The sequence below is a fragment of the Podarcis melisellensis genome, assembly GCF_964234715.1.
Source record: "Podarcis melisellensis genome assembly, chromosome: 6".
Taxonomy (NCBI): domain Eukaryota; kingdom Metazoa; phylum Chordata; class Lepidosauria; order Squamata; family Lacertidae; genus Podarcis; species Podarcis melisellensis.
Genome location: NC_138538.1, coordinates 6,661,717 through 6,686,484, shown reverse-complemented (window position 1 = coordinate 6,686,484; position 24,768 = coordinate 6,661,717). Strand labels below are relative to the sequence as shown.

General features: G+C 46.3%; 1 protein-coding gene across 2 annotated transcripts in view; it reads left to right on the top strand.

The window, feature by feature from the left end:
- Positions 1–9,270: 9,270 nt before the first annotated feature.
- Positions 9,271–24,768, top strand: part of LKAAEAR1 (LKAAEAR motif containing 1) — a 17,458-nt gene continuing 1,960 nt past the window's right edge. Inside the window, exons 1-5 of one of the 2 annotated variants that reach the window (XM_081917385.1) lie at positions 9,271–9,381; positions 13,246–13,362; positions 15,673–16,014; positions 21,096–21,218; positions 23,301–23,337. In XM_081917385.1, coding sequence (XP_081773511.1) covers positions 15,721–16,014; positions 21,096–21,218; positions 23,301–23,337 — 454 coding nt within the window. In that variant the 5' untranslated portion in view covers positions 9,271–9,381; positions 13,246–13,362; positions 15,673–15,720. Of the gene's footprint in view, positions 9,382–13,245; positions 13,363–15,672; positions 16,015–21,095; positions 21,219–23,300; positions 23,541–24,768 lie in introns of those variants that run through there. The other variant, XM_081917384.1, reaches the window with a different exon arrangement.

The following is a 24,768-nucleotide window of genomic DNA, read 5'->3' as shown; positions in this document are numbered from 1 at the left end:
AATCTCCAAATTGAAATACCATTCCAGAAATTGATTTTTTATCAGGCAGGTTGGCCCAATCGCTGTCCACGTAACACTGCAATTTTGTGGACCCTGAAGATGGTAATTTTAAACAATAATCAAGTGTTTGCTTTAGATACCGGAAAATACGTTTTAAACCTTTCCAGGCATTTTCTGTAGGACAGCTTACTAGTCTGCTTAGTATTCCAATTGCATAACTCAAATCTGGTCTGCTCCACAATGAAATGTATAATAAACTTCCAATTATTGAATGGTACATTTCAGGATTTACAGGTTCTGTGCATTTTTCTTCATTTTTGAAAAAACCTATTTCCATTGGGGTTTTTATTCCCTTGCAGTTTTGCATATTGTTTCTTTCAAGTAACTCCACTATTTTGTCTTTTTGACTTAACAAAAAACTTCCATCGTTTGTTCTTTGAATTTCTAAACCGAGATAATTTTTTACTGGCCCCAAATCTCTTACTTTAAATTCCTTTCTTAGTTGTTCTGCAAATTTTTTCACTTGCTTGTCACCTTTTGTAGAGTAAAGCAAATCATCAACATAACACAAACACAATTCTTGTTTATCACCCTTTCCTTTAGTGTATAAGCAGTTATCAGCTAAGCTTCTTTTAAAACCAAGATTTTTTAAAGCATTATCAAGACATTCGTTCCAATTTCTAGCTGACTGTTTGAGCCCATAAATTGCTTTGTTCAGCCTATATACAGAATTCTGTTCTCCTGCCTCAAAACCTGGCGCTTGATTCATAAAAAATTCTTCTTGCAGATTTGCGTTAAGATAAGCTGTTTCAATATCAAAATGGTTTACCTTAAACCCACATTGTGCTGCAAGAGCTAACAATAAGCGTACACTTTCACTCCTTGCAGTAGGAGAAAAGGTTTCATCAAAGCTTTCACCTTTTCTTTGAGTAAAGCCTTGTGCTACCAGTCTGGCTTTGTACTTAACATCACCACCTGCCAAGTGTTTTATTTTATACACCCATCTACAGCCCACTGCCTTTTTTCCTTCTGGCAATGGCTCAATGGTAAAGACATCGTGTTCTGCTAAAGATTTCATTTCTGCTTTCATTGCATTTTTCCACCTTACTATTTCCTGATGTGGTAACTTTAAAACTTCCTCATAATCACGAGGTTCCTTTTTCACATCAACAGTTTTAGCTTCTTGTATAGTAAACCTTTCTGGAGGTACCCCCTTATTGCTTCTTTGTGACCTTCTAACTTGAACACTCTCCCCCTCTGAACTATCTTCCCCTTCTGATTCATCCTGCTCAGGAGAAATTGGTTCAGCTTTAGGAGATTGTGTACTGGGATCCTCATCCCCTGAATCCTCATCACTGTCACTTTCAGAACTTTCTTTAATTTGTGGCTTATCTTCCTCAGATTTCACAAATTTATCTGTATTATCAGAATATAACATAACTTCTGAATTTCCATGTAAACGAACCCAACCATCTTGCTCACAAAACTCTGCATGTCTTGATATTACAACTCTGCCACGCCCTAGTGCAAAACGATACCCCTTTGACCAAGTTTGATAGCCAACAAACCTAAGTTTCTTTGCCTTGGGCTCACCTTTCCTTCTCTGTCCTTTTGGGATGTGAACCCAAGCCCAGCAACCAAAAGTTTTAACATGGTCCAAAAAGGGTTTTTTTCCATAAAGCAAAAAATGAGGGGTGTTGTTTATGGTAGAATGAAACAATCTGTTCTGTATGTAGTTAGCACACAGAATTCCTTCTCCCCAATACTTCCTGGATAGGCCAGAATCACATAGCATTGAATCTAACATTGTTTGTAAAGATCTTATCTTGCGTTCTGCAACTGAATTTTCTTCAGGTGAAAAAGGACACGATTTACGGTGACAAATACCACGCTTTTTCAACCAAACTTGGAGGGCTTCAGACATGAACTCGCCTCCACGGTCACTTTGTAACTGGGTAACTTTGTAAGGAAACTGCCTTTCTATATAGTTGATCCAATTCTTAATCAGTTGACCAGTTTCACTTTTGTGTTTTAACAAATATACCCAAGTATACCGGCTATAATCATCCACAAGAACCAAAAAAAACTTTGCTCCTCCTTCAGACTCTGCAAATGGCCCACAAAGGTCTGAATGTACTAAAGCAAATGGCCTCTTGCTAATTCTAGTACTTTCAGGGTAAGACCCTCGCTTACTTTTAGACTCCTTGCAGGTATTGCAGTCTAGAAAAACTGAACATTTTTTCATTTTAATTCCCTTGCTTAATTCTGGCATTTTTGCAATACTGCGGAAATTGGCATGCCCCAAACGACGATGCCACAGATGCTGGCACTCATCATGCAAGGCTCTATTACAGGCTTTAACACATGCCCCAGACTCACTTACTAGCTGGTCTTTCAAAACAAACAAACCATTTTGTAGCGACGCTGTAACCACTTTTCCAGCTTTCTCTATTCTACAGCCTGAACCAGAAAAGGTTACTTTAAATCCCTGCTTAACAAGACTTGTAACTGAAAGCAAATTATTTTCTAAGCTTGGTACACATAAAACATTGGTAAGCTTGGTACTTAAACAGTTGATATTCACACTACCCTTTCCAGCTGACTCATGCGCTGTTCCATCAGCTAGTACTACATTTACAGATTTACAAGGCTGCTTTTCTACAAGGGTTTGTGCAGACTTGACAAAAATGTTTGTTGCTGCTGAGTCTAAAATCCAGTCTTGTCCAACGTCGTGACTGGTGCCTCGAACTGCTGCAGAAACATACTGGATTCGATTCTTCCTGTTTCCTCGCTTCCCAGCAAACGCAGGCCGCCCTTGTCTTGTATTTTCTCCCACAGACACAGTGCACTGTCGTACTAAATGCTTGGTTGACCCACAACGATAGCATCTTCTAACTGTGAACGCTGCTTCCTCTCTGTGGTCTACAACCTCTTTAGGATGCCGCTCCTCATCAGTTGCATATCTTTTACTGGACTGCCTCCCATTTCTGGAGTTACGGTGAGGGGTTGTGGCCTTCCTCTCATGGCGTCTTTCCTCCTCATCAAGCAAACGGCCAGTTAAGAAATGCATTGTTAATTGGCTTTCTGGGATTGCTTCCAGAGTCATCACTAAATTGTCCCATGACTCAGGAAGTGAAGACAGCACAATATAAACTTTTCTCTGTTCAGAAAAATGTTCCCCAAGTTCATTTAACTGTGAAAATAAATCACGCATTCTTTGAAGATGTGTTGAAACACATTCACCCTCACTTAGTCTGGCTCGGTACAGAGCTCTCATTAGAGTAATTTTGCTGCCAGCAGTGTCTCTAATATGTATTGCTCTCAGTGCTTGCCAAATCTCACTTGCTGTTTCAAGGTCTCGCACATGAGATAACTGAGACTTCTCTAAACTCAGAATTAAATTGGCATAGGCTTTGTCCTCCAGCCTTTGGTCTGCTTCATCTACTTCTTCATCCTCCTCCTTTACAGGAGGGTTAACAATTGCAGTCCAACATTGTTCTTTCTTTAAAAACGCCTGCATCTGTAAACTCCATGACATATAATTGGACTCTCCCAGTTTCTCTACTGGAAAATAGGAAGCTCCCCCTTGAGCTCCAGCTCCAAGTCCAGCCATGGCACCACCCAGCCTTCAGCTTTCCACTCAGTTCTTACTCACACGTGGCTTGAAGAAATGTTCGGCTCCTGGTCCCAAACAGACACTCCCTGCTGATGCCTTCACACAGCCAGCTGCTTGAGAAACGCTGAGTTGCTTCCAGTCTCTGGGTTCTTTTCACGCTCTGTCTCTGCCCACTCAAGACTGGGGACTGGGCCCATAACCTATTGGAGGGGGATGCCAGCCGGTGGCAGAGGACAGAGTGACTCCAGGAGACATAGGTGTAAAAACACCAAACGGAAAAACGAAGACTTTATTACTAAACAAATAAACACAAGCTCTGGTGGATGTTATTCCTGCAGGCAAGGCGACAAAACTCAGCTTTTTTCCTTTATAGCAACGGTCACCTGCAGCCAATTAATCCCAGAAACTTCTTAAAGGTATACACACATGTTTCTGTGCCGAATGTCCTCTAACACCTAAACTGAGCAGAAGCTTCCTGGGCTTTGGGAAGTGTGGGAATGTCCAGGGACGCAGGAGAGGATATATTGTTTGATTATAGCCTTTCCAACTTGTGTAAACAAGTTCACAATTTAGCAGAGTAACATTCCCCTTTTCCCCCTTACAGCGGATGCATTTGCTCAGGCTCGCTAAAGCCTCTATAATAACTGTTCTGGTATTTCCCCCTTATTCCCTCATTAAAGATATGACACAACACAGTCTTCTATAAAAGTATAAAAAAGAGTTTACTCACATTCAGTTCACAATCAGATCCCAGAAGGCAGACTTAGCTTAGAAAAGTAACATATGCCTGGAAACTATCCCATAAAGAGATAGTCCCTTTGTCCTCTCTTTGGCTAAGCCAGTGTTTCCCAACCTTTTTTGGGCAAAGGCACACTTGTTTCATGAAAAAAATCTCGAGGCACACCACCATTACAGCCCCGTGACGTCAGCGCGCAGCGTCACGCCGGGAGGGACATGAATTGCTAGCAAATTACATAATCACCTCCTTGAGGGCTGGCTCATCTTCTCCGAAGGCAGAACCCCATTAATTAACAGCACAGACTCACACCATAGCCAAGACGAGGGGGGGAACCTCAGTCATGCACAGTCATGCACATGTGGGGGCTAAATGAGGACGAAGACCGGGCAGAGAGCAGGGTTCAAATCACCCCACCTGGCCAGGACAATCCCTGGGTGCTCCCTTGGGCCACTCGCCTGACCCACCTCGCAGGGCTGTTGTTGCGAGGATAACACGGGGAGAACCACGCGCGCCCCCGGGAGCTCCTTGGAGGAGAAAGCAGGCGATGAATGCAATGCACGAAATATATGAGAGGTGACCAGGTTTTGCAGGTGAGGGGCCCCCGCCAGCCTCCGCTTCCAACACCCGGCGCAACGACGCCGAAGTTTCCCCCCGGGCTCGGCTCGGGGAGCACCGGTGCTCCCCCCGCGGCTCCCCTTCGCCCTCCCGGCTCTCTCTGCCGCCCACTGGGCACCCCCCTCACCTGCCAAGTCCAGAGCGCCGTTGGAAGTTGCATGCATGCATGCAGGGCGCCGCGTTGCCATTGCATTGCACTGCACTCCATGCAACGCCTGCACGCATGCATTGCCTTGCACGCCTGCCAAGGGGTCTCCCCGCGGTCCGATGCGTCCCCTCCGGCGCAGATGCAGCATTGCAAAAATAAAAAACCCCCGACGCAGCCCTACCTGGGGGGCAGCCTCCGCCTCCGCCGCTCCGCCTCCGCGGGGATCCCCGGGCTCCATCCTGCCGCCCGATCTCCGGAGGGCGCAGGCAGGCTGTGCGGGGTCTGCGCGGAAGAGCCCCTGCCCGCCCGGCTGCCGCTGCTGCGCTCATTCCATGGCCGGGAGAAGAGCGCTTCAAATAAAACGCCCGGCCCGCCAGGCCACGCTGGGAAACGTAGTTTGCGCACCCCGCGCGGGCGCGGAGCCCAAGGGCGAGGGGACTACGGATCCCGGCAGCCCCCGCGCCGGGGACAGAGGAGGAGAGGCCGGGTGCAGGGATGGAGGGACGGGTGGGCGAGCGAGTGAGTGAGTGGCAGCCGCCAAGCCTTGGCCGAGAGCCAGGAAGGGCCTCCCCGGAGGAGGAGGAGGAGGAGGAGGAGGAGGGAGGCGCAGAGCGGGAGGGAGGGAACCCCAGGGGTCATCTAGTGACGGCGCCCCAATCGAAAATTTGACTTTAAAAAAAAAATCTTTCAATTTTTAAATTTTTCCCGCGGCACACCAGGCAACATCTCGCGGCACACTAGTGTGCCGCGGAACAGTGGTTGGGAAACACTGGGCTAAGCAGATGTTGCTTCTTCGATGCATGTAGTCAAACAGAGAGAGATGGCTGCCCTGCCCTGTGCTTTTGTCGTTACCTGCACAGGTGAGGCCACGCCCACCTCTAGTCACATGCAGAGGAAGTCTGTCCCAGCCCAGAAGGAAGTTTACCTGCTGGCTGGACAAACATTCCTCCTCATGTGTAAACATGTTCATTCTAGGAATGTTGTACTTGACTGCTCATGTGTTTCACATCCCACAGGAAGGAGGCACCAGGGGAACATGTAGGGGTCTAGCCTAGTTCCCCTAGTCCACTGACCACATGCCACTGCCAGGAACAATTTCAACTGGCCAGCTAAACCAGGTGGGGGTAGCTGATGGGTCTCAAACCCTCCATGAGTTGGGGACTTCCCCTGCTTGTGAAGACAGGCTACAGCAGACTGAGAACAATAGTGGGTCCAACGGTCAAGAAGATGGCTTCTGACTTCTGAACAGCAGAATGTAGCATTTGATGTAATAAACCAGAAATGGAAGCTGAGGGAAGTCAATAGGGAGGGGGGAAATTGGATATTGGTTATGAGAAAAAGAAAATTAATTTTAAAAAATAAAGAGAAGAAGATGTGAAATATACTCAGAGTCGCAAAGTGATTTCATGCTCTTTATTCAGCTCATAGTGGTGAGGAGGAATGAGTGAAAGTCCCCTCAAATGATCTGCTTTATATACATTATTTACACATTGGGCTGCACATGATTGGCTAATTCCGGAATTCTACTGTAAGCCAATCAGGTTGTGGATTCACTTCTATCTGGAGCATGATTGGGTGGTTCCTGCCAACCAATCATACTGCTGCATTGTTCTAGGACCAATCAGACTGCTGCATTCTGAATCCTATTGTTCTAGGACCAGACTGCTGCAGTTTGGATCCTATTGTTCTAGGACCAATCAGACTGCTGCAGTTTGGATCCTATTGTTCTAGGACCAATCAGACTGCTGCAGTTTGGATCCTATTCAACTCAGTACATAACAAGATGGCTTCTGCGTGTGCTGTAGAAGGACGTGAGGGACAGTTGAGGATCATCAACCTGGGAAGGGACACCATTGAGGAGAAGGAAAACTCTGGTCCTAAATCTCCACTGCCTTGCAGGACATCTTTGGGAGAAGAATGATTAAGGAGTAAACGCTACACAAATCCAGAGTGGAGTCCCTAAGATGGTTGGATGGCGCCTTATACGCAGCAACTCCTGCAGCCAAGCTGGTGCCAAACATCTTGCTCTGCTTTCCTTTAGCAAGGGGAAGAGGGGGGTCTTTGTTAGTATATAGTTCCATTCCACCTTAAAAGGGAATAGGCATGACTGTTGTGTGTCACATGCCTGTTTACATTTCCAGCACAATCCGCTGAGAACTTCCGTTTGTATATTGCTTTTGCTTTTTGCTGTTTTGCTGGAGACGAAGGGAAGCAGACATGTTTTTCCCTTGTTCCTGAACTCTGCTGAATAAATGCTGTAAATAATGCTTGCACATGTCTCTGCCCACCACTTCCATTGTGAGGATTTATTCACTCTGCTGATAAGAGCGTGCACAGCTTCTAAACGTATCTGAGGCTCGTGTCGCTGATTGATGATGTTCCAAGGGAGACCGGTGTTCGTCTGGCTACTGACCGGTGGCTGGAGCCAGCTGAGGGGCTGCCAAATCCCCCCGTCTCCCCAGCAGTGTCCCAACATGTGACGCGGCAGCTAAAAAAGCCAATGCATTTCTGGGCTGCGTCAATAGGAGTATAGCGTCTAGATCAAGGGAAGTAATAGTGCCACTGTATTCTGCTCTGGTCAGACCTCACCTGGAGTACTGTGTCCAGTTCTGGGCATCACAGTTCAAGAAGGACACTGACAAACTGGAACGTGTCCAGAGGAGGGCAACCAAAATGGTCAAAGGCCTGGAAATGATGCCTTATGAGGAACGGCTAAGGGAGCTGGGCATGTTTAGCCTGGAGAAGAGGAGGTTAAGGGGTGATAGGATAGCCATGTTCAAAAATATCAAAGGATGTCACATAGAGGAGGGAGAAAGGTTGTTTTCTGCTGCTCCAGAGGAGCGGACACGGAGCAATGGATCCAAACTACAAGAAAGAAGATTCCACCTAAACATTAGGAAGAACTTCCTGACAGTAAGAGCTGTTTGACAGTGGAATTTGCTGCCAAGGAGTGTGGTGGAGTCTCCTTCTTTGGAGGTCTTTAAGCAGAGGCTTGACTACCATATGTCAGGAGTGCTCTGATGGTGTTTCCTGCTTGGCAGGGGGTTGGACTCGATGGCCCTTGGGGTCTCTTCCAACTCTATGATTCTATGATTCTAACATCAAGGCAGCCCAGGACCTCCATACACACTGCCCACACTTGTGCCTCAGGGACGTCACCTCAGTCCCGCTAACGCAGCCGTTTGACTTCACCCTCGGAGGCACACTTCATGGTCTCTTGAGACAGACAGATGCAACCATTAGATAGAAACCAATTAGATAGAAACCAATGAATTGTTTTTTTAAATGCAATTGCTCCTAGAAGCCCTAGCCTCTAGTCACAGCCTCTAGGTATTCCCCACTCCACTCCACCCCCATTTCCCCCTCTATTATTTTTAATGATTTTTATTGGTTTTACATATAATCACATTATGTAACATCCTATCCTCTTATTTTATCTCTTTGGCTCAACTGAGCCTAACGACTTGTCTCCCTCCCGTCTAACGGTTTACAAAATTAAACTTTGCATCTTTACATTTCGCTTCGTTTCCTATTCTTGTTACATCATTACCTAAAATATTAAACGACTCAGCCTGGATAGGCAGCAATTTCATCTTACAAATCTTCAGATAACCCCACTAGTTATCTCGGCCCCAGACACACTGACCAGATGTTTGGAAGCTGTGGCTGGATGGTTACATGGGAGCCGGTTGAAGTTAAATCCTTCGAAGACAGAGGTCCTTTGGCTGGGACGGGACGATATGGGATGGGGGGGGCAACTCCCATCTCTTGCGGGGGCGCAATTAATGCCAGCACCATCCGTTAAGAGTTTGGGTGTAATCTTCGACACCTCCCTTTCCATGGAGGTGCAGATTACAGCTATAACAAAGGCGGCATTTTTCCATCTCCGCCAAGCTAAGCAGTTGGCTCCTTACCTCTCTCGCCCTGACCTAGCCACTGTGATCCATGCAACGGTCACCTCCAGACTGGATTATTGTAACTTGCTCTACATGGGGCTGCCCTTGAGACTGACCCAGAAACTCCATCATTTTCTTTAACTCACCATTTCCCTCTCTAAGTTTCAGTTCAGCAGGCTGGCAAGCAGCCGGCTTGCTGGTCAGTGCATATGTGTGAAGGCTGGGCAGACTGGGAGCCTCCTTGCCATTGTGTGAGTTGCCTGGCAACTAGGTTACCATGGAGACGTTTGTACACTGGAGGCCTGGACCAAAAGGACAGACCAGTACAAGGCCCTGAGAGCCGCAGGAGAGGATGTTAACGGGACAGGTGAGAGAAGAGTCACGGAGTGGGAGAAACCGAAAAGTGGGGTTTTTAGGGTAAGGGGGAGCCTGGGACCTTCTGTTTCACCCCTATATCACCACCCCACTCCTGTCCTTTCCCTTGTGGATGTATTTGCCTCTGCACGGGAAGGGGAAGAATTTTGACACAGTTTTCATTTTAAAGGCAAATATGTCTACATTCTCACTGACCAAAACTATGCAAACTAAGACCCAGCTTTCCTTTAAAATCCGTGTTCCTCTGAATTTTGCAAGGCCAAATGATGTGTGCATATATACTATCCAGGGTAAAGTGTGCCTTAAAATGAATATATTAGTGAAAAAAAATATAACATATTAGGGAAGATTGCTTTGCAGAAATGTGTATATTGGGTAGAATGGTGTGACATGTGTAGCAGGAGAAAACTCTAATGAATTTTCAAGCGACTTTTCAAGGGACTTTTTTTAAAAATCACACATGGGGAGAACAGATCTTAAGAGTGGAAAAATGAGAAACTGAGAGAAAGCAAAATGGGACAGATTTGCTCATCCTTTTGGTCGGGGATAATTCAGACGGAAATACCCAGGTGTCAAAACAGGTTATTTATGTATGCCACCACTGCGGCCCGTGTTTTGTTAGCCCAAAAATGGAAAACAAGTGAGGTCCCAACCAAAGAAGAATGGCAACTTAAGCTGAAAGAATATGCACAGCTTGCAGACTGCACAATTAACATATAGAATATGTTAATTAACATATAGAATAAGAGAACAAGAAGAACATACGTTTAGAGAAGATTGGAAAACGTTTATTGAATATATGGGAGGAAATTGTGTACACTTGGAAACGTTGGCAGCATTAAGATAAATTCAACAGTGTAAATAAGTTTTGATGGATGCAACAATGGAATACAGAATGGTTTAGTTTATGTAAAATATGCAGTGATTTATGGTATGCAAAATGAACCATGGAAAGAGAAGAAGGCAAGTCATTGATATCTTAAGGATGTTTAACTGAGTATTTTAAATTGCAAAACAAAAATTGATACTATGTATATATATGAGAGAGAGACTGTTGGGATGCAAAGAATATGGGGATGTTGGGGCAATTTCTTGTTGTTTAGTCGTTTGTCGTGTCCGACTCTTCGTGACCCCCTGGACCAGAGCACGCCAGGCACTCCTGTCTTCCACTGCCTCCCGCAGTTTGGTTTAACTCATGCTGGTAGCTTCAAGAACAACTATCTCGTCCTCTGTCGTCCCCTTCTCCTTGTGCCCTCCATCTTTCCCAACATCAGGGTCTTTTCCAGGGAGTCTTCTCTTCTCATGAGGTGGCCAAAGTCTTGGAGCCTCAGCTTCAGGATCTGTCCTTCCAGGGAGCACTCAGGGCTGATTTCCTTAAGAATGGATAGGTCTGATCTTCTTGCAGTCCATGGGACTCTCAAGAGTCTCCTCCAGCACCAATGGAGCAATAATAGAGCAATTATGGAGTTTAACTGAGAGTATGTTGTGTGTGTAGTTTGGGCCTCTTCACTGGCTTATTATTTTGGCTCAGGCACTGCTTGGCAGTGACATACAGGTAAGGGCCAGTTTCATGGATTCAAACCCTGGTCTCCAAGGTCCTAGTCCCACCCTATAACCACAACACTACACCTGCCACTCATCCCCCAAGGCTTCCCAATGGGATTTTAATGGTGGGCAAATGTCATTGCTTCATCTGAATGGGAGACGAAGTCAGCTCCTATCCATGGCGGCTGCCCGCCATCTTAATTTAAGCAAAATGCAATGCCCCAACCTTTAAATCCATAAGGTCTATGAGGCTGAGTTTTATAGATTTCATAGGACTATATAGGCTGGAGCATTGAATTCTACCCGGACACTGAGGTCCAGCACCGAGGGCCTTCCGGCGGTTCCCTCACTGTGAAAAGCCAAGTTACAGGGAACCAGGCAGAGGGCCTTCTCGGTAGTGGCGCCCTCCCTGTGGGACGCCCTCCCACCAAATGTCAAAGAGATAAACAACTACCTGACATTTAGAAGACATCTGAAGGCAGCCCTGTTTAGGGAAGCTTTTAATGTTTGATGTATTACAGTATTTTAATATTTTTTGGAAGCCGCCCAGAGTGGTTGGGGAAGCCCAGCCAGGTGGGCGGGGTATAAATAAATAAATAAATAGTAGTAGTAGTAGTAGTAGTAAATTAAGAAGGCTGGCAGCCACCAAGTATGGGAGCTGAGCTTTGCTCCCATTGAAAAATAGCCCTGCCACTCACCGGCTCCTAAAATGAATGTCCCAGGGGCTGACAGAGAGGTGCAGAGAGGTGTCGCAGCTGGGTGTCATAGACTGGCTGGAGATAGAGGAGTGATGGGAGGCACCAGCTGGGAAATCCCCAAGGGAAGAAGGTTCAGAACCAGGGGGTTGGTGGTGGAAGGATGGCAAGTGGTCAGAGGGAGAAGACTTCAGGGAGGAGGCGTCGGAAGCTGAAGAGGCCACAGGGTTTCGTGAGCAGGAAGAGGTTGTGGCAGATGGCAGTTCAAACTTCAAGGCTGAAGCAGAGGCTGGAGAGGGATGGGGCCAGGAGACAGAGGGCAGGCTGCTGAAGAAGCCAGGGTGTTGTCGTTGTCCCCTGTTACAACCAGCTCCCCTCCCCACTGGTCTTCTAGGACATGCAGGGAAATGAAAAGAGCAGAGCAGAGATTAGTTGTGTGCAGGTGCAGTCGGAGATTGCTTGGGGAAAGCCCATGAGAGGAAGAGCCTTAGAGAGTGGTGGAACGCAGGGACCTTCAGCCCTCGCTGTTGGGATGCTGCCAAGAGATGGGGGCGTCTGGCAGGCCCCCAACTAGCTCCAGCTATCGGCCGGCAGCCGGGCGAAACTCTGGTTCTCAGAACAGCATCAAAACTGCTACTCAAGCCTCAGAAGCCTTCAGAGGCTTAAGCACACAAGCCAGCAGAGAAAAAACTCTTTGCAGCAGAAGTAGCGGACAGAGACATGTGTAAGCATATTTACAGCATTTATTCAGCAGCAGGACAGTGGAAAAACATGTCTGCTTCCCTTTGTGTCCAAGCAAAACAGCAATAGCAAAAGCAATATACAAACGGAAGTTCCCAGCAAGCCTGTGCTGGAAGTAAACAGGCATGTGACACACAACAGTCATGCCTGTTCCTTTTAAGGTGGAATGGAACTATATCCTAACACTCACAACTGCCTTGCTAGACCAAGACCTACTGCGAAGATTTGCTAGGATCATCATCATCATTTTTTATTTGTATGCCACCTTTCCACAGTTAAAAAAACAACGCTCAAGGCGGCTTACAGCATAACAAGATTTGCATAATTACAAAAGTCACAAACAATAAATAAACCACATCAAAAAAATACACAACCATATGGAAAACAATTTCCACATAAATTAAAATCTAAAACTAAGAATACAGCATTATTATTACCATTTAAAATGACATAGGTAAAAAATAACAGCAGTTTAAACAAAAAACAAAACAAAACTGAGCCCTCTCTGCCCAGCGACAGCAGTGGCAGTAGTCCTTTATAGAGCCCATCAGGTCCCGCCCTAGGCCAGGTGGTGAGTGGCAGGACTGGGGCCCTCAAGCGCTGAGCAGGGATCACTAGACCTGCACTGCTTTAGTTTCTTTGAGACACTGGTATTTTTATTGCTGACCTGAGCTTGATTCCAGCTCTTGACACTGGGTCAGGCTGGCGGGAGCTCCTGGGGGCTAGTGCTGGACCTCGCCAATAGCTGACACCAACCACAACTAGGAAATTCACCATCAAGGTCACAGGTAACCTGTCTTGTCCTGTCCACTTTTCCCATGATGCACTCTGGAAAGCAAAGCATGACCTGGCACTTTTCTCTTTTTGACCAACAGGGAAACTATTGTCTTGCATTGTATCTAAAGACCGGCTAACCGAGACTGAAGTTTTGTTCTCAAGGAAGTGGCTTTTAAAAAAAACAACAACACACTCACCATTGACTTTCCCCAAAGGTAAGTGTCATTACAAAGGGGTGTGTGAGTGTTTAATAGCAATATTTGCCCAGCCTTAAATGTAGTAAAGTCCTGCCTTCCAGAGCTGGGGTGAGGATTAATGAGCAAGGTGGTGCTTAAGGAAAGTGCTGGACAAGTGGCAGGTAAAGGTAAAGGTAAAGGTACCCCTGACCATTAGGTCCAGTCGTGACCGACTCTGGGGTTGCGGCGCTCATCTCGCTTTATTGGCCGAGGGAGCCGGCGTACAGCTTCCGGGTCATGTGGCCAGCATGACTAAGCCGCTTCTGGTGAACCAGAGCAGCACACGGAAACGCCGTTTACCTTCCCGCTGGAGTGGTACCTATTTATCTACTTGCACTTTGATGTGCTTTCGAACTGCTAGGTGGGCAGGAGCAGGGACCGAGCAACGGGAGCTCACCCCGTCGTGGGGATTCGAACCGCTGACCTTCTTATCAGCAAGTCCTAGGCTATGTGGTTTAACCCACAGCGCCACCCGCGTCCCTAAGTGGCAGGTAGGATGATGCATTTAACACAACAAGATAACAGGATTTATTTCCTTTGGAGAGTAAGCACTGGAAGCTAAGGTTGCCTTTGCCAATGGTGCCCCTCCAAGCGGCCGGCAGAAATGTGCCATGGGGCATGTGGGGAGCATCAGCGTGGGGAACCCAAACGACTCAACCAGGTGTCATGTAGCTGATGGGCAACGCAGGTCTCAGAGCCTGGTGGTTACCTGGCCCATGCAAGAACCTGCATGGAGCAGACAGAATCACATTCTGGACCTTCTAATTCTGTGATCTGCACAAGAGGCTCTCCGTGGCTGGCTTCTCCCATCCAAATGTTCCAGCAATACTTTTTTTAAAAAAATGTTTCCATTCTTGGACACGGTTTTGTAAGAGCAACACCCCCTTGTAGCAAATCTATGCCTGTGTCCATCTGCGAGTTCCGGCTGTGAGCCATTACATCTTCCAGCCCAAAAGATGCTTGCTGGACGAGACGTGGTTCGTCAGAAGCCAGGCAGAAAAGGCCACAGGCGCTGACTTGTCCGCTTCTAGCTTGTGGCTGAAATTCTAGTTAAAAGGCTCTGCATCACCCATGAAACCACTTCCTCCTCCTTATCTGAAACATGCTGCGTAATTTCTTGCTAGCAGGTTCAGGAGACCCTGGCGATGGGGAGCGTTTTCCTCTTTTGACACATCTTTCTATTTCCTTTTCTCTTCTCTTCCCTTCGTATATCTGTTGTGGAACACAAACACGCACGGCGTGGTTTTAGGGTGGCCAGCTTTTCAGCCAGACCCTCAAGCCTCTTTGTTTGCTGTTCAGCATGATCTGAAACTGTTAGCAGGGGATACTGTTTACTTCCACGCCATGAAAGGCATCAACTGCTGGCGGCTGCAGGGCCCAATGAAAAGCAGGCAGCCCTTGGCATCCATCTTTCTGCTGTTATCTCAGGGGTAGGGAACTCAAAATTGGGAAGCAAAAGTGGGCAGGGGGAAATAGTGAGGGGGCCTGACAAGGCCCTTGAACTGGGCATTAGACACCCCTGATGTACAGAGTTGGGAAGCATAATGCATTTCAAGTGTTATTTCAGCGTTTTAAATAGCCTTGTGTTATTGTAACTCGCTCTGTGCCCTTGAAGCTGACCCAGAAACTCCAGCGGGTGCAGAATGCAGCAGCGAGGCTCCTTCCAGTGTCGTTGCCATGGGATCACATTCATCCAGTGCTTTACCAGCTGCACTGGCTCCCAATGGAGTACAGGGTCAGGTTTAGGTGCTGGTTTTAACCTTTAAAGCCCTATGAGGCCTAGAACACTTGTACCTACAAGACCGCCTCTCCTGGTGTGCCCCGCGGAGGACCTTAAGATCCACAAATGACAACATTTTGGAGGTCCCAGGTCGCAAAGTGGTTAGATTGGTCGCAACTTTTCAGTACTGGCCTTTTCAGTACTGGACCCGACTTGGTGGAACGCTCTGTCACAAGAGACTAGGGCCCTGCGGGACTTGACATCTTTCCACAGGGCCTGCAAGACAGAGCTGTTCTGCCTGGCTTTTGGTTTGGACTCCGTCTGGCCCTTATGTTTTCCCTCCCTTTATGGTTTTGATCTATGGGCTACTTTTAAAACGAGGCTGCATTTTAAATTGCATTTTAACCTGTATTTTAAATTGGGTTGTTTTTTTCCTATTATGATTTTACTGTAATTTTACTGGTGTTAGCCACCCTGAGCCCGGCTCTGGCCGGAGAGGGCAGGGTATAAAAAAAATGTATTATTATTATTCCCATGGTCAAGCTGTTTGGTCTTTTTCTCTTCCATAGCCCTCCTGCCAAGCATCAATCCAATCTAAGTCGGCGAGATAAGCAAAGATGTCCAAAGGCGGAGCGCTCCAGAGAAATAAGTTCACCGTGCGACACCAGAAGCGTTCGAGCGCCAGCGAAACGAACAAGATGACTCCGGCGCAGATGGCGCGTTACTTGGCCTTCGCTGACCCCAGTCAGCCCAAGGTGAAAGAAATGCTGGCTGCCGTCCTCATGAAGGACAGAAATTTGGTGCCGGAAGAGGAAAAGGTGGCGGAACAGAAGAACCTCATTGGGGTCCTAAAGGCCACCGAGGCTCGGAACCGGCTCCGGAACACGAGGCTCCAGTACCAGAATCTGAGAGTGAGTTTGTATGGGGTTTGGGGAGGGGGGGAACAATGTCAGGGACAGGCTAGATGAGGAGGAGAGCTGGAGACCCCCTAACTAAGAGGAAACCATATTCTCCATTCTCTCAGCCCTATGGGCTAGCTTAGACTGTGTCACGGTCCGGTTCATGGGCAATCGAAGTCCCGGCAGGGGACGTCAGGACCGGGGGCAAGATGGCGGGGTGGGAGCAGGAACGGGGGTCCAGAAGCCAGGAGTCAGGAAGCCAAGAATCCGAGGGTCAGAGAGCCGGGAGTCAAGAAGTCAGGGGTCCGAGGATCAAGAAGCAAGGAGTCAAGAAGCCGAGGTTCAAGGATCAGGAAGGAAGAAGCCAAACGCAGCAAGGCAGGAAGCGTGTTGCTGTGGCAAAGAGCCGAAGGGAAAATGCTGACCTTATATCCCTTACCAGCTCTTGCCACCAGGTGCTGTGAGTTACCAATTGGCCTCACCTGTGAGGCCACGCCTTGCTTCTTCAGAACAAACTTAGGAAGGCCCCAGTCCTGCAAAGTCCTATTGGTCACAGGGCCTGGCTCCTGCATGCACTCCTGACAGATTGAGTGTAAGCGACTGGCCCAAGGTCACCCAATGAGCTTCATGGCTGAGTGGGGATTTGAACTGCAGTATCCCAGGTCCTGAGGGGACACGGGTGGCACTGTGGGTTAAACCACAGAGCCTAGGACTTGCCAAAGGTCGGCGGTTCAAATCCCCGTGACGGAGTGAGCTCCCATTGCTCAGTCCCTGCTCCTGCCAACCTAGCAGTTCAAAAGCACATCAAAGTGCATGTAGATAAATAGGTACCGCCCCGGCGGGAAGGTAAATGGCATTTCCATGCGCTGCTCTGGTTCGCCAGAAGTGGCTTAGTCATGTTGGCCACATGACCCGGAAGCTGTATGCCGGCTCCCTCGGCCAGTAAAGCGAGATGAGCACCACAACCCCAGAGTCGGCCACTACTGGTCCTAAAGTTCAGGGGTCCCTTTACCTTTTACCCAGGTCCTAGTCCAACCCTCTAGCCACTATGCTAAATCAGCACATAGTATCATAGAGTACTGTGCACCCTGACTTCAGCAGAGTGAGAATGTTTACCACTCTGCTTCCAGCAAGAAAATATCTCTGGCTGATCCTGCTTCCCCTGTGGGCTGTAGCCTCCAACACTCATTTTCATCTCACTATAGGGGCATCTACTTCATCCTGAGAGCCGCAAAGAGGTTGGGAAATGGAAGCACCTTTCATGGGGACGTAGCCAGAGACAGCAAGGGGGTGTGGCAGAAACAGCCCAGAATTCCTGGTCCCTGCACAGATTTAGTTTTTTAGGGGTTGGGAAGTGTTATTGCATGCCATTCCTAAATGCAAACCCTGGGAAAGCTCCATCGAGACCGATTGGAATAACCTGCCAACGCAGTATCAATGCCCCTCCAACTTTCCCTGTGTAATCCCCGTGAGAAAGCTAGTTTTGGAAAAGTTGCTTATTTTAGACCAGACCGCCCCCATGGAAGGTATTTTCTCTCTCTTGCTCGTTCACTCTATAATCCCATACAACATGATGTCATAACTTGGCCCCTGCTGCAACTCTGGGCTTGTTACTTACAGCTCTTGCCATAAAATATGCTATAGTTAGCATCTTGGAACAGGACTTTGCAGCCGCTGCTGCTGCTACTGTCAAAACAAAGCCTTTTCTGTCCTTCCAAGGCTGGGGCTATTCTGGCCAGTGAAACAAAGCGTCTCTCTTGGGGGTCTTTAACTGGCAATAAACAACGACCCGCCCTTTGCAGACTCCCCAAAACTTGGCAACAAGCAGCGCAATATGTACACAGAGATGCATCTCCCAAGCAAACCCAGTGGCTTTTCAGGGATTGTGCCTAGGGTGAATGTTAGATTTAGGCAAATGGATGTGACAGGGCTGAGGCCTCGACAGACAAGTGTTTGGGACACTGGAGCCCATTGAAATCAGTTTGGGTTCAAGTTAGCTGTGACGAGGGGCGGAGGAGAAATTTGCATTTAAAGGGAAAGCTCATTTGCACTTTCTGTAGCAATAGGAGCACAAAAAAACACAGCCATCCTTCGGAATGCGCACTTCTCCAAATTTTGCGATGCTGTCCTCCATCGAAAGAGTGTGTCGAAAACTGCACACGCTGGAGTAAAGTGTTCAGCAAAGGGCATATATTCATGTAAATCACATTGCAATATGTATTCTATTACTTAACCCCTGTAAAACTGGCTAAAAATTATAAACTAACATCAAATCTGTGTTGGAGATGTAAGGTATCAGAGGGATCTTTATATCACATATGGTGGGGATGTGATAAAATTAGGAAATTTTGGGAAAATATACATGAGGAACTGAAAATATGTTTAAAACAACAATAGGTAAGAAGCTGGAAACATTCCTTTTAGGAATTATTACAAATGACATCCCAAAAGACATGAAGAGAATCTTTTTATATGCAACAGCTGCCGCAAGGTTATTGATTGCAAAAAATTGGAAATCAGAAGAAATACCAACATTGAAAGATTGGCAAAATAATTTTTTTTTAAAATGATTGAATTAGCAAAAATGACGGCAACAATTAGAATGCAATCGAATCAAAATCTCAAACAGGAATGGAAATGTGTAGAAGAATACATGACCAAAAGATGCTCCAACAAGAATGTATTGTTATGTATAGACTGATTTCACAAAGTTAAGATATATAAGAATGAATGTTTAATTATTAAGATACAAAATTACAATCTCAATAATAAAGTTACAAAATCATAACAAGGAAGTCACGCACGGGTGGAGGGAAGACACAGGGCAAGAAAAAAGAAAAGGATAAATGTTGGTACTTAATGAAATGTGAAAATGTGAATTTACAAATATAACGTATATGTATCTGTAATGGTTCTAGGGGGTTGCTCGTGCGTAAGTTGCCGCCACTCCTGGCTAGGTTGCCTGGTTGAACCCTTTCTCTCTGGACAGCCTTTCATTCCTGGCTGTCTCAGTCGCTGGCAGAATCCGTCAGTGGGCGTTTCTTGAACTTCTTCCAGCAAAGAAGTTCTTTGACGCCAAGTCTCCTCCTACTCTCCCTGCGCGGAAGTTTTCTGCACAGGGAGGGTGTGGGCAGTGGAGGACCCGTGCTCTCCCCGCTGGTCTCCGGTGAAGAGTCCTGGAGCCTCCTCTCCGATTCCCCCATGTGCCCCCCTTCACCCCTGGTGTTACGCTGATTTCCTTCCCCAGCAGATGGGCTGCCTCTCTCCCTGCTGGGACCCGCTCCGGCATCGCTCTGGAGCCTTCCCTCCGCCTCTGGCTCCGATGGCAGTTCCCTGACAGTATCAGTATGTAAAGATTTCATATACATATTGCAACATTAATAAGAAATAAATTAAGTGCAAAGGAAAGAAGGAAAGAAGGAAAGAAGGAAAGAAGGAAAGAAGGAAAGAAGGAAAGAAGGAAAGAAGGAAAGAAGGAAAGAAAGAAAGAAAGAAAGAAAGAAAGAAAGAAAGAAAGAAAGAAAGAAAGAAAGAAAGAAAGAAAGAAAGAAAGAAAGAAAGCTGCTTTGCAGGGCGAGTTAATCTTCACCCTTTCCTCTCCCAATTCTGAATTCCTCCACCACCAGCAGCACTACAGTTAGCTTTAGAGGGAAAGCTCCCATTGGTAGCAATGGGAGCTTTCTCTGTTTCCAAAGGCTAATTGCAGTGCAGGTGGGATTTTGCTGGAATCACAGTAAGGGAGGGCAAGGATAACCCTCCCTCCCCATACACTGTGGTCCTGATGAAAACCCTCCACCCTGAACCTACTACTATTTTTTAAACTTTACGTGTGGTTTCCAAGCATGAATGGGGAGCAGCTTTCCCCAACCAGGCGCCCTCCAGATGTTCTGGACTGCAACTTGCATCGGCCCCAGGCAGAACAGGTGTGCTGATAGGCGTTGTGCCTGTGAATACTTTCTTTATCCTGAGCAAACCGTTTTGTATGATTGGCTTTTCGGACTGATTAAGTGTGTAGCGAAACCTGTAATATATCCGGAGAACAGGTCTCCTTTTGCCCACTTGCGTTATTCTCACCAGGGGGGTGGCTTTGATTTGCCTTCCCATGATTGATCCATGCATATGGCTTTGTGTTTCCAACTCAAGACTCACTGAAGAACATCTCATCCAGTTCAATCTTTGAAAAACAGCTTTGAAAAACTTTTTCATATTCCCCAGTGTGCTACCCTTGCCATTGTGGTGGCACGGGGCTGCCATTCTGTGATTGGGCTTACGCTACTTGTTGAACGGTTCATTTATCCAGTCTGTATAATGTTTACTGCACATGTAACTTGTTAAGATGGAAATTGGGTGGCGCTGTGGGTTAAACCACAGAGCCTAGGGCTTGCCGATCAGAAGGTCAGTGGTTCGAATCCCCGTGATGGGGTGAGCTCCCGTTGCTCGGTCCCTGCTCCTGCCAACCTAGCAGTTTGAAAGCACGTCAAAGTGCAAGTAGATAAATAGGTACCGCTCTGGCAGGAAGGTAAATGGCGTTTCTGTGCTCTGCTCTGGTTCGCCAGAAGCGGCTTAGTCATGCTAGCCACATGACCCAGAAGCTGCACGCCGGCTCCCTCGGCCAATAAAGCGAGATGAACGCCGCAACCCCAGAGTCGGTCACAATTGGACCTAATGGTCAGGGATCCCTTTACCTTTACCTTTAACTTGTTAAGATAGAGTTGTACATTTATCCACTCCATGTTTACAGTATCTCCAGGCTTTGTCTTGCACATGGCACCTCAGTATGTTTGTTGTTTAAATGGTTACAAGTCTATCTCTATTCTAGCTATTATTCTAGTAAATTTGGTTTTATACTTATAAGCCAGTTTGTGGTGGTGTTGTTTTGTTGTATTATTATTACTGTCACCACATTTGATATATACTTTGTATATATATGTGTGTGTGTATATACTTTGAATTAGGAGTACCACCGCTTGGCACTCAGGTCTCAGGATTGGGAGAGAGGGCTGCCATTCAGAGTAGCCAGCACTGGACCAAAGGTCTGGTTCAGTCCAAAGCAGCTTCAGTCCTTCATTCATTTCATTCTCTTTCGACTCCAGGCACAAGAGATCAACTTCCTGATCTCCTTCCAGAGGAACGCTAAAGGTGCTGTGAGGCTCGAGGTCTTCCTCCCACCCAGGAAGAACCTTAGAAAACTAGCAGACTGCATGAACACAGTCCAGGTATGTTGAACGCACAAACTGTCTGGCAAATAGTTCCATCCCTTTGACATCTCTCTCCATTTCCCGGTTCTGAAAAGGGGGCCCATCAAGAAAGAAGGTCGCTTAGAAATGTGGGGCTGCGCAGCTCCCTCCGCAGACAGCGTGCACATGTCGCCGCAGAATATCAAGGAGGCTCGGCCCCCTCCTTTAATTATTTTTGGGGGGTCCTAGACCACTCGTGGAAGCCCCTAAATGGTCCCCTGATTCATATGGTGGACCGTTTCCTGGGAAGACGAAGTGATGGTCATCATCTTCAGTGGTTCTTTAAAAGCATTCAGCTAGCTCACTGGGGCTGGATCCATTGATAGTTAGGGGAGCCAACTGGGTCAGACCAGTAACCTATTTTCACAATGGTTTACTAGATGCCTGTGACAAACCAGCAAGCAGGACCTGAGCACAAGAGCTCTCTCCTCAATCCCATGGATCCCAGCAACTCTTATTCAGAAACATTCCTGCCTCCAACTGTGGAGGCAGAGCTACCACAGCTACTAAATAGCCTTCTCCTCCATGAATTTGCCCAATCCTCTAAATGTTGGAAATGTAAAGAAAAGGAAGGAACTTTTTATCACATGTGGTGGGAATGTAAAAAAGTGAAAAACTTCTGGGAAATGATATATAATGAGATGAAAAAGATGTTAAAATATACATTTATTAAGAAACCAGAAGCATTTTTACTTGGCATTGTAGGAGATGATATTAATAGACAGGATTGTAAGTTGTTTTTATACACAATGACAGCAGCAAGAATACTATTGGCACAAAAATGGAAGCAAGAAGAATTACCAACAAAAGAAGAATGGCGGATGAAGCTGATGGACTATGCAGATCTAGATAAATTAACAGGAAGGGTTCGAAACCTGTGAGACCAGAGATTCTTAGAAGGCTGGAGTAAATATATGAACTATTTGAAAAGTAATTGTAATGAACAGATTATGCTAGTAGGACTGCAATAAGTTTTGTAAGGAGGACTATTTGAAATATTGCAAGAAAGACTATGAGGAGAGTTATTAGTTAATGATAATTAAGAGTAATAGAGAAATTAAGAAATGCAGAATAAGTGATAAAGAATGAAAAATCATCAGAGGTGTTGACGGAAGTCTAAAATATTGTATAAGGTAAGAAGTTATGTTATATGATTTTTGGAAATGATATGTTATAAAAACCAATAAAATGTATATATATAAAAAAAGAATTTGCCCAATCCTCCTCCTCCTCCTCCTCCTCCTCCTCCTCCTCTTCTTCTTCTTCACAAACTTTACTGAGCACAGTGGTACCTTGGTTCTCAAACTTAATCCATTCCAGAAGTCCGTTCCAAAACCAAGGTGAGCTTTCCCATAGAAAGTAATGCAAAACGGATTAATCCAGACTTTTAAAAACAACCCCTAAAACAGCAACTTAACATGAATTTTACTATCTAACGAGACCATTGATCCATAAAATTAAAGCAATAATCAATTTAATGTGCTATAAAATAAAGGAGACAGTATTGTAGATGGCAAAAATGATTATTCACACAGTCACAAAAACAAAAACGCAAAATAAATAGCAAAAACAAAAGTACCAAACTTACTCCATTCCGGAAGTCTGTTTGACTTCCGAAATGTTCGAAAACCAAGGCGCAGCTTCTGATTGGTGCAGGTGCCCTGAAAACAATACCCGACATCGCATCGGACATTTGGCTTCCGAAAAACATTCGAAAACCAGAACATTACTTCCAGGTTTTCAGCGTTTGAGAACCAAGGCTTTTGAGAACTAAGATACCACTGTATCTTAAAAACAGTTACCAAATTTATTTGTCTTCCAAGACAAATACATGTACAGATGTGAAGTCTTGCGTGCTGCCATTCACAAGGTATCAAAACAAACTTGGAGAATCTTTTACATTACAAATTCAGCTCACAATCCGCAGGGTGGACTTGAGATAATTTCTTAACTGGTGACTGCTTCAACTGATATGGACACGGGATTGCTGCTGTTACTGTTGTTAATAAACTATGCGAACCGAGACCATCTGCACACTGTTTCCTTTGCTTTGCTTTACAGAGAAGCCGGATTGAAGAGATTCTGGAAGATGAAACGGGTGAGGTCTATATCAGAAAGCCTTGAAACCGCACATAGGACAAGGCAGTATAAGGGGAGGAGATTATGGATGGAAGCCAGACAGAGACCAAATCTCTGGACAGCTCCAACTTAGAAAAACTATTGCTGCTCAATAAACTTCATGGATTATTATCCATGACTTAAGACAAAAAACAAAAAACCTCATAGTTAGGGATGGGCAAATCTGTTTCAGCTCCATGTTATTTTTGCATGTGTTCACCCAAAAGTCTGTTCCATTCCATCTTTTCCCATTAATCTTCGAGATCTCCAAATATATATTGCATTTAAATGTGCACTTTAGGCTGCAATAGGACCTCTCAGCAGTTGTGTGTAAGGCTGCGCGGTCAAAATGCAATTTTTGAAAACGGTGAATTGTTAAAAGTTTTGGGTACTTTTTAAAAGAAACGATCGTGGCTAAACATTCAGGAAGTACAAACAGCTGGCCAGTAACTTAACTGACAGATCTGCACCATGGTCAGAGAGGTCCTGATCAGCAAAGATGGGATTCTCTCTCCAATTTGCAGCTCTGCCTTTCAAATCAATGTGTCAACATTCAGCCAGGTGGTCCCTGGTCCATGAGATTGTGTCCCCCCCCCCCCAATCTGCAGAGATTGAGGCCTGCATGAATGCCTTGCATGAATGAGATGACTTCACGGGATTCAAATGCTTAGAACATGTTCCTATATATGCCTGATTCTAAGGTTTAACAATAGGAAAGTAGATTCTACCAGGCTCATTAAAAAGCATAGGTAAAGGTAAAGGGACCCTGACAGTTAGGTCCATTCGTGACCGACTCTGGGGTTGTGGCGCTCATCTCACTTTACTGGCTGAGGGAGCCGGCGTACAGCTTCCAGGTCATGTGGCCAGCATGACTAAGCCGCTTCTGGTGAGCCGCAGCAGCGCATGTAAACGCCATTTACCTTCCCGCCGGAGAGGTACCTATTTATCTACTTGCACTTTGACGTGCTTTCAAACTGCTAGGTTGGCAGGAGCAGGGACCGAGCAACGGGAGCTCACCCCGTCACATTGTTGTTGTTTAGTCGTGTCCGACTCTTCGTGACCCCCTGGACCAAAGCACACCAGGCACTCCTGTCTTCCACTGCCTCCCGCAGTTTGATCAAACTCATGCTGGTAGCTTCGAGAACACTGTCCAACCATCTCATCCTCTGTCATCCCCTTCTCCTTGTGCCCTCCATCTTTCCCAACATCAGGGTCTTTTCCAGGAAGTCTTCTCTTCTCATGAGGTGGCCAAAGTATTGGAGCCTCAGCTTCAGGATCTGTCCTTCCACTGAGCACTCAGGGCTGATTTCCTTCAGAATGGATAGGTTTGGTCTTCTTGCAGTCCATGGGACTCTCAAGAGTCACCTCCAGCACCATAATTCAAAAGCATCCATTCTTCGGCGATCAGCCT